The following is a 10,370-nucleotide window of genomic DNA, read 5'->3' as shown; positions in this document are numbered from 1 at the left end:
TTATTGTCAACAAATTCAATGAAAGGACCAAAACTAACAATGTGTTAGTCCATTTAATATCTAACAGCTGGGCACTGTAGTTTTTTGCAAATGTTACTCAAACAGGAGTGAATAATGCATTTAATGGGGACTACTAGCTGTAGACTAATATATATTTGATGGTCTAGTGAATTTTTACAGTTTTTACAGCAGTGTGTGTATGTGGTATCAACTAATAAAAAAACTACATTGTCCACATTCGTGATAACGAAGGAAGTGCAACGGTGTGGCTCATTAATGTGTTTAATAGTTTTTGGACAACAATGGAGCTGCATGTCACAGGCTTTATACACACATACCTCAATTCATTGTTGGTTTGGTCTTATTTGTTGACAATGAGAAACATATACATAGAATATCACCAGACTTATCCTTTAAGTTTGATTTCAGAGTGGTATATATAGTGTATATTGCTATTCCACCATTGGGGACACCATATGTGTCCCCAAAAACACTGAAAACAAACACTATTGAGACTAAACTGTAGGTGTTTATGTGCTGCCTCTACAAGCCGTACCGTCCACGTCTTAAACAGGAAATGGTCACAGAGATGCGTCGTCCATCAGCGAGCATTCAGATGATGATTGATCCTCCCTATCACGTACGGTGATGAAGTTGAGAAGGTCGATCGCTGTCACAACGGCAAATAACATCTGTCTCTGGTATGCCGGCCCATCAGCCTTATCTATAGAGAGACAGCAGACATTACAGACTAGCAGACTGTTGTTGTACTGGAAACCAAACTGAAAGGAGAAGAGCAGGATAAACACTGGCTACAGGACATTTTTCGCACAAGTTTGTTTGCTTATAAAGATAAGCAACTTAATGTTGAACTCTTCACTTTTAAAAGATGTTAATGAGAGAAAGGATGCAAGAGAGAGAGAGAGAGAGAGAGAGAGAGAGAGAGAGAGAGAGAGAGAGAGAGATAGAGAGAGAGAGAGAGAGAGAGAGAGAGAGAGAGAGAGAGAGAGAGAGAGAGAGAGACGATGGGGTTCCTGCTCAAATAAAAGCAATTCTCTCACAAACAAATGAGTGACCATAACAACATGAAATATTTATGGGTGTACTTTCGAGCAGGAAGCTTGTTGTAAATGTTCCAAAATTCTTCATTTGGGATGTAATACAAGTATTTTATCAAGTTGAAACAAAGAAAAACAATCCTAATGAGCCCACAGCTGCTCTGTTCCAGCTGGTGGTCATGGAAACAAAATGTACATCTTCATTTTTCACAATTGCTTTAAATTTAAATACAGTACTTCCAGAGCACTTAGGTCGACAAACCAGCTGCTGCTGGCAGTACCTCGGTCCAGACTCTGTACTCGTGGGGACAGAGCCTTCTCGGTGGCGGCCCCAAAGCTGTGGAACAGCCTACCTTTCCAGGTTAGAGCTGAGCACTTTAAGACACTGATAAAAACCCCATCTTTTCTCCTTGGTGTTCAGTCCCAGCTAGGCGAGAATCCTTGGCTTTTTATTTTATTTTAATTTTATCTTTTTTAAATTGAGCTCTTACTATTCCTTTATTATTTTATTTATTATTATATTTGTGTATGATTATATTGTATTTTAATAACTGTACAGCACTTTGGTTCAACTGAGTTTTTTAAATGTGCTTTATAAATAAAGCTTGTGCTTTTTGTACTGTAACTAAACAGTCAGATGATTTCCTTCAATTTATGCTTTTTAGCAACATAAAAATGCAGCTATAACTGCAATGATTTGTGTCCCTTACAACCTACAATTCCTTTTTTGTTTGCATCTACAGTGTCTTCTATGAGAAATGTGATTCTTTCTGGTATTTTTCACTACATTTTAGCCTAAACTACTCTCATTTCCTGTCACCTCTTTATTATCTGATATCAACTGAGGGCAAAAATGCCACAGAATATTGTATAAAGAATAACACAAAAAACTAGGTATCTTACACTGGGTATGATCATATACCACCAGGGCAAAGTCGTCTGTTTTGAGGATATGGGACAGCTCCTCCAGGTTGTCTGTCAGGTGCACCTGAGAGTAAAGTGTAAGCAGACTAGTGCATAAATATGTTAATTTCATATCCATATCATGTCCAGTATGCATGTCTGCCATCCATGTGACTGAACACTGACTGACCTGTTTGAAATGCTTGCAGAGCACCTTGCTGACAGCATCTGAGGGTTTTACCTTCCCAGACAACACAGAGGTCAGAATGGACCCCAGAGTCACCACGCCCTGAATCCCACTGTGCACACACACACACACACACACACACACACACACACACACACACACACACACACACACACACACACACACACACACACACACACACACACACACACACAGGCAACAAACCACCCAATTACCTGCTGAGTCTCACACAAAGCTGCTATTTGTATTCTATTCGTATCTGAGTTTTATTGGATGTGGTCAACACCAGAAGATGTCCAGTCTACTCAGTTTTCTACATTAAATTGTTTCGTACTGCTGTTCATACTCCACATTCATGTATGTAAAAGTTTAACTACCGAAAAAGTAACAAAATAAAGTAATACATTATAATAATGCATACCTAAATGAATCAGAATCAGATAACAAAAAATAATTTGTTATCCCTAACCTGGGGCAAGTTGAGAAACAGGAACAAAATTTAACAATTCAATTTGATAGGAGAAATAAAGGTACATGTTTTCATGCTTCTTCTTTCTCATTTTCCCTTACCTAGAGGGCAACATATGTAAATATTGGCTCATCATACCACACTCTCCCCGAACTGATGAGTAACTTTTGAGGATTTGAACGATGAATGTCTAAAAATCTAAGTACGCTTTGTTTTGTATGCTTGCAAATGTGTTTCATGAAAAGTCATTTTCTTTTGCTTTCCTGCTTTGGATACAAGCAGGTCATGTTTGCACTGTACACACAATAACTTGGATATGTCCATTATTGAAGAATAAATATGAATATTACTTCCAAGGTTCGGATTCAGATGCAGTTCACAGTTGTTCATATCCAAAACTGTATTGATTTACATCCTTAAAGTACAAACATTTTAAAAGACATATACCCTGACTCATCGACAACTGGGGCCTGGTCAAATGCTTTCTCCTTCAGGATCTTAATGGTTTTCTGGCAGGACACAGATGGTAAGACAGTGAGGGGGACAGACAGATGTAGACACCGGACAGTCAAGTTCCACCACCTTACGAAGAGAGAGAGTGAGACAAATGTGTTATTTAACATCTGTGGTTTGGATTAGCTGCCTGATAATGTAAAATAGCTGACCTTCTTACCAGGGTTTGAAGCCGACGGGAGGCTCCGGGCTTATGAAGCCCTTCTCACACATCCACTGGTCACTCAGGAACTTTGACCTGGAGAACCAGCAATGAGTACGATCAGATAACGAAGTGGATTAGAGGTCTGAAACAGTCAGGTTTGACAAAGTCAGCCTGGTTTCAGACACATTTCTGATGAGGCTTGAACCAGCGATTCCTCAGGTTCATGTTATTCATTGATTTTAAGTGTATCCATCATCGTGACCTCTGTCTCTTACATGTAGTTGCGGACAGAGTCAGCCAAGATGACCACACAGCGTTGGCCCTCCTCAAGCTGCTGAGCCATCTTTACTGCTGCTGCCATAGCTGAGCCGGAGCTGCCACCTCCAGGAAAACAGGCAAATAGTGAAATACATAGTCAGAGGGAACTAACAAAAAGGATGCTCAAAACGTCCACATGACAGTGCAGTAAAATACACAATACCTGGGAAATGTATCCTATCAATGGTATCCATGACATGAACCTACCACACAAAAGACCCTTGTCTCTGATGAGTTTGCGTGACATGGTAAACATCTCCTTATCCGTTGATTTATACCACATGTCAACAAGCTGCATGGATTTGTAAGAGAGAAGTAAACAGAGGAATAACTTAAGTTATGCCACATACCGTGAGCTCAACACAAAAACTCAAAACAAACCAACACTTGCATTCACAAATCTATGCACGCTCACAGATCTGTCCAGCACTGTGGGGATAAAGTCGTATCCGATGCCTTCCACTTCAAACAAAATCTTTTTTTCATTCTTGTCTTCTGATCCAACCAGAACGGAGCCCTCAGGATCAACAGCAACTATCTAAAACAAACAAGACAATAGTATACTCTATTGCAATGTTAAGCACTGCAGCATAAGGATTACAAAGAAAGCCCAGTAGTAGCTCAGTAGTGTTTATACAAGCAGGAACAGGATGCGCAGGTCCACTGGTTTAATCCTCTCTCAAAGCATTGCCATAAAAAATAAGGCCATAAAATTCACTCAAAGAGGTTCTTAATCACAATAGAGTGTGTTTCTTGCCTTAATATTGGGGCACTTCTCCTTCAACTTCCGAGCAACACCAGTGAGTGTACCACCTGTGCCAGCTCCAGCCACCAACATGTCCAGTTTACCTGAAAGAAAAAGGCACCTTTTCCTTTCTGATCTGCAGAATGTGACATTTGTTATCAGCTCACAGCATTATATTAAAGAATCAAACCATCACACTGCTCCAATATCTCCTCAGCTGTAGTATCATAGTGAGCCATAGGGTTGCTGGCATTACGATACTGGTCGAGGATGTGCGAGTTGCTGATTTCATTCTTTAGATGCCACGCCTCACCCACATGGGATTCTGGTGAGTCAAAGGCTGCAGAAGTAGGTGTACGCACTGTTTCTGCCCCAAGAGCTCTCAAAACATTCACCTAGAACATGCAGTAACATCAGATATAAATTTGTCAAATGCACCATATAGAGTTGATAAAAACTTGTAAATCTTTAAAAGAGCTGCTTACCTTCTCCAAGCTCATCTTCTCAGGCATGGTAATAATGCAGCGGTAACCTTTCACTGCAGCAGTCAGAGCGAGGCCAATACCTTCAGGCAGCCAGAAGAGGAGGATGTATGCAACTGGTCATGCTTTGCTTCTACAACTTTTTTGATATGACATCACTGTTTTCTTCTCATCTTGCATATTTGCTTTCTGTACTATAACGGTACCTGTGTTGCCAGAGGTGGGCTCAATGATGGTGTCTCCTGGTTTGAGGATCCCGGCTCTCTCAGCATCTTCCACCATCCGCAGGGCGATCCTGTCTTTCACGCTGCCTGCTGCATTGAAGAACTCACACTTGGCCACTAAACAGGTTCACATATAAGAAAATATATGTCAAATTAAGTAATTATTAATAATCATTTTGAATTATTGATAACTGAAGCACTCTGCAAAATGAGAAACCATTAAGGTAACATTGTGTGAAAATGTTGCTTCCGTCCGCTTTAACTCGACCCTATTACTCAATATTAACATTTAATTATATTAACATTAAATTAACATGTTAATTAAATAATCAATTTCATAATCAGGCTAAACAATTAACAAAACAAATTATTTTTTACTATGTATTGTTTTATTTCTGTTGAAATGTCAGAAAATTGTGAAAAATGTCGATCACAAACCTAAGATGACATCCTAAAATGTCTTGTTTTAGACATCCAGTTTTAGTTTTAAATATCCAGTATTATAAAGGACTAAATATTCACTTTTAAGAAGCTGGACACAGAGAATTTAGACTTTTTTTTATTTTCAAGAAACCATTTTTCTTTAAAACAAAATACTCAAAATGATTAACCAATTACAAAAGTAGCTGGTGATTAGTTTTCAGACAATAATCTGGTCCTGAACTCCACTGTTACTATTGACAATCACAGTTTATCTGCAGGTTCAAACATGGGTGCACCAGCTGCAACAGACAATTAGTCAGTCGACAGAAAGACGTAAAACACTTAATAGTCACTGTTTGAACACAACAAAATTACGTTTGGTATCTCTCAGAGACCAGTAGCAATAAGGAACAAGATACAATCAAGATAATAACAGATAATGAATCATAAAGAAAGTGTTTCACAACAAGTTAGATGTACGTATGTAATGAGGCGTTAGGTGGTAAGGTGGAGTTAGGCAGGGCCAAGAAGGTGTTTTCACTTGTCAAGATTTGTGTGTTGATTTATTAACATCCTCCTCCACTCCAAAATGTGTTTTGCTTATTGTAAACAACTTACAGGGCTATGATGTGGTGACTTTTGAAATGCTAAATATTGGCACACTTGAGGATTTCTGGATCTTTTAATGATGGAGTCATTTTAACAAAGTTGGGAAAACCACACCCATCACAACCACGAATAAAAAACACATCAAAGCATTTTTATTGAAAGCAGAGTATTTGTTTATGTGTTAAAACATGTCTGGACGAGTAAATACTCCGTACTTTATATGGGATGGCAGTATTGCACACTTTTTCACAGGAGACATTTTGAGGTCAAATTAATTATATCTGAATACATGTTGGCTCACAGATTATTAGTAACACTTTGTGCTTTTCCAACAATGACAAGTCAAAATGTGTGCTTTGAAAAAGACCTTTACACTGTCCACACTGGGCTACACTTAGCAGCACCAGCCAACCATACCAGTGCAAAGCAGATTATGGAGGATAACATTTTGGACATCATGTTTGTGGAGCGTGGGGTTGTCCAAAGGTCCTCTCAACCACACCTGCCAACTAATCCTCATATAGGACAGCTACACTTAAATCTGCAGTGAACTACAGAGTAATCCTTGTCACGTGAAAACCATGTAAGCACCGAAACAAGATCCTTTGTCTAATTAAGCCATGAGAACAAATCAGAGCTTCACTTTCATCAGTTCGCTGGAGTGTAAAAGACATTTCTTAGGGAGCTTAAACTGATGGCTCTGGCAGGTTTCATCCTCAGTGAACCCAAAAACCTCAGTGTGCTGCCAATACAAAAGTATAATGTACTGAAATAAAATAAATACTTTTTAAACTAAAGGACTAAATTCCTTTTTCTCCAAATGATTTCTAGATTCTGAATAATTCACCAAGTGTCACCTTATAGTCACTATTCTATCACTCTCTATTCAATTTTAATTGGCTGTGCTGTACTCTGTTGGCCAAAAGAACAACGGGTCTTTCATTTTCACCTCCACATCCATGGGAGCCCAGCACCTTAGACAAAACCCCAACAGTCACACACTGGGGAACATAAGGCCACGAGCTACATGATACCTGAATGTTCCCTTCTTAATAGGTAAGCAGGGAGCCAATAGGGACACAGTCGAATCAAGGGTTCTTAATAAAAGCAGTGACCGCTCTTCTGCTTGCATGTATCAACTTAATGTTTGTCCTGTTATTGTAATGTTATTCCTTAGCTATTCCTTAACGAAGTCTTCCTTAGCCTTGTCTTTCTTAGATGGTATGCCAGGTAAGACTACCAGTCAAATCAAGCCAGCACTTCTCCTCCCACTGCTTATCAACTCTCCTGCTGTTCCAGGAAGGAGAAAAATAATGCTGTTGTTCAGAGTTCCCTCTGGCTTTATGAGACAGAAGAACAACAGCCACATTTTAATGTCCTGTTCTATTCATCTTCTCTGGCTATCTGCATAATAAGTATGCAGGCAAATTTAGATGACTGAGGCAAACAGTCTTGTCTCTGCACAACTTGTAAGCGTTCACTACAATATTGCACTTGCATTGATTGGTCATTACTATACTACAGATAGAAAGTGATCTACAGATGTCAGTCCAATGACATTTAGATAATTTTATGTTGAAATAATTTTGTGCAAAGAGTTGGACGTGCAAATATTTGCATTTATCAGTTACTGATTCCCAAGTACATGTGGGTATGGGTGTCATATGTCAGCTTTGCAGGGACTACATGAAAGTTTTTTTTGGTTCAAACGAACCAGAGGTGTGTCCCCAATTTTCCCGAGGATGTTGGGAAGGATTTTGGGGGCCTTGATGCTGTGATGGACAGAACAGAAAATACCCATGAAGAAGTTGTCACCTGTGGTGTGTAAATGCAGCTTTGTTCACACGGTCACCTTTACCTGATGACAGAACCTATCCTTTAATAACGGCTGGTATTTTTCATACATTTTGATTTGTCATAGCAGGAAAAACATGGGTATAATAAGTAACATCAGTGGTGGGTGTATTTCATCTTGGTGAGTCAGCTCCATGGTCCTGGATTGGGGATGCTGGTTCATTGAAACACTGAAAGGAACAAGTTATAGCTGTGCAACAAGTCAAAATATCACCTGTGACAAAGGTGTTTTGTGCATGCTGGCACAGGAATGACTTGTTCTCACACCTAAATACATGCAAGACATACAAGACATGTTAACATCCCAAATACACTTATCATGGGCAATAAAACACTGTTTTTTTAAGTGAGTGTGTTTTAAGCAAAGCGAATACAAGGGGATGTATTCCCTTTTTAACTTTTACATAGCTGATTTTGCCTAAACCCACCCCATACATGCAGTATAAAGAAGATATAGCACTGTAGTTAAAATGTGTGATGCAATATTTGTAATATTATTTAGATAAAGTGGTTTCACAGGATTATATGTAGTCCTTTTTCACGGCAGACAGTTTGATAGTAGGAAAAGTACAGTTGTTACTGATAAACTTTGAGGGGTTTTTTTACATGCTTTTCATACTCTTTGCTCCTGCATCCATCGTTAATTAATCCCAACAATGACAGCTGATTTCTTTTCAGAGCTTTCTATAATATAAGTCTTACTGTTCTGGTTGGCTGTGAGGTGACTCTGAAATAGGTGCTCCCAGTCTCCAAGTACATCTGCTGGGCAAATCAGGGCGGATCCAATTCCTCTCATCTGCGGTCACTTCTCTGTTGTCCAACTCACTCTCACAGGGCAATTCATCCCGAACTTCGAGAAAGTCCTGTTCTCTATTTACAGGCAACTTGTTACCACAGGTCATAGTCATGGCATCTCCATCCACGTGGGACTCACTGGAGGACTTATTTTCCATTGTGATATCTGCATTTATCAGGGTAGCTGCATGAGGGCAAAGAGAGGGAACACATTCCAAAACTGTATTACCAGAAACAGAAGGTATGGCTCACCTGTAGGGAGATGGAACAGATTTTACAATCACACATACACATAAATAAACCCTTCAGATTATAATGGATAAACAGTAATCTGCTTGAATCTGGCTAAACATTACACACATTAAAGTGTTTAAGTCTGGTCGAGAGGTGAATGTCTCGTTCAAAAAGCTTGGGTGGAGGACAAGATGTGTGTTCTTGTTTGTAAGAGGAATACTTTAAAAGGAAAGCTAATGTGGGTTGTTGTTCAAAATATGTGGCTCTTGTGTTGTGTAGCAGGATGCCATCAGGCTCAGTGTGACCATCTGCTCTGAACAGGACAATTGATTAGCAGTTATTGCATTAGTGTAATTAAACAGTTACCTATCTATACATCCAACAGACAAGAAGTAACATTAGCATTAATTTGAAGACTTTTCAATGATTCCTGTAAAAAATATGTATGGTTCATACAGGATGAGCCTTATAATGACTAAAGTGATCCCTTGACTTTTCATGTAGCACTGCCGTTATGATGACATTTGGGGTTTTGAGTGAAATGTCTCAACAACTATTGGATGGATTGCCATAAAATTTGGAACACACATTCATATTCAATTTGGATTTAATTTGAATACCTTTGTTGACCCCCTGCCTTTTTTATCTAGCACCATCATTGGGTAAAAACTTTCAATAGGTCCAATAATTCTGTTTATGACCAAAAACCTACAAAACAAATGCCATTCCCACCAGTCTGTAATTTGTGTTTAGTGTTAACTTGCAAATTAGCTAAATGTTAAAAGGTTCAACTAAATTGTTGATAAATCCAAACTTTGTGTTAATACCAACCAAATATATTGTTTCTTTAGGATTACAGGAATCGTGTGTGTGTATGTATATATATACACGTATATACACATATATATATGTGTGTGTGTGTGTATATATATATATATATATATATATATATATATATATATATACATACATATATATATATATATACATACATATATATATATATATATATATATATATACATACATATATATATATATATATATATATATATATATATACATACACATATATATATATATATATATATATATATATATATATACATACACATATATATATATATATATATATATATATATATATATATATATATATATATATATATATATATATATACACACACACACACATATATATATGTGTATATACGTGTATATATATACATACACACACACGATTCCTGTAATCCTAAAGAAACAATATATTTGGTTGGTATTAACACAAAGTTTGGATTACAGCATTACAAGCAGAGACCTTGACAACCAAAAAGCCTTTTTGACTGTATAACAGATGTATCAGATGGATGTGTCCTCCAGAAGTTACCCAT

The 10,370-nt window shown here is 37.9% G+C and overlaps 1 protein-coding gene across 1 annotated transcript; it reads right to left on the bottom strand.

Annotated features, from left to right (window-relative positions):
• Positions 1–581: 581 nt before the first annotated feature.
• On the bottom strand, positions 582–10,370 carry cbsb (cystathionine beta-synthase b). Its single transcript, XM_062431282.1, has 15 exons — positions 10,367–10,370; positions 8,654–8,993; positions 7,775–7,869; positions 5,048–5,182; positions 4,845–4,924; positions 4,550–4,754; positions 4,372–4,463; positions 4,030–4,152; positions 3,822–3,906; positions 3,572–3,677; positions 3,312–3,389; positions 3,086–3,220; positions 2,152–2,260; positions 1,962–2,046; positions 582–724 (listed from the first exon to the last, which is right to left on the bottom strand). Exons 1-15 carry the CDS (start codon positions 10,368–10,370, stop codon positions 582–584), a joined length of 1,815 nt encoding a protein of 604 aa, XP_062287266.1.

This window comes from Scomber scombrus, chromosome 13 (genome assembly GCF_963691925.1).
Source record: "Scomber scombrus chromosome 13, fScoSco1.1, whole genome shotgun sequence".
NCBI classification, from domain to species: Eukaryota; Metazoa; Chordata; class Actinopteri; order Scombriformes; family Scombridae; genus Scomber; species Scomber scombrus.
Note: the sequence above shows the minus strand (reverse complement) of the source record. Positions and strands in the feature narration are given on the sequence as shown.

Excerpts from the sequence above, each read along its gene's own strand:
- cbsb (XM_062431282.1), bottom strand. Across the intron at positions 4,925-5,047 it reads GCCCACCTCTGGCAACACAG|GTATTGGCCTCGCTCTGACT; the intron begins GTACCGTTATAG and ends GGCTGCCTGAAG. Across the intron at positions 3,678-3,821 it reads AGACAAGGGTCTTTTGTGTG|GTGGCAGCTCCGGCTCAGCT; the intron begins GTAGGTTCATGT and ends GTTTTCCTGGAG.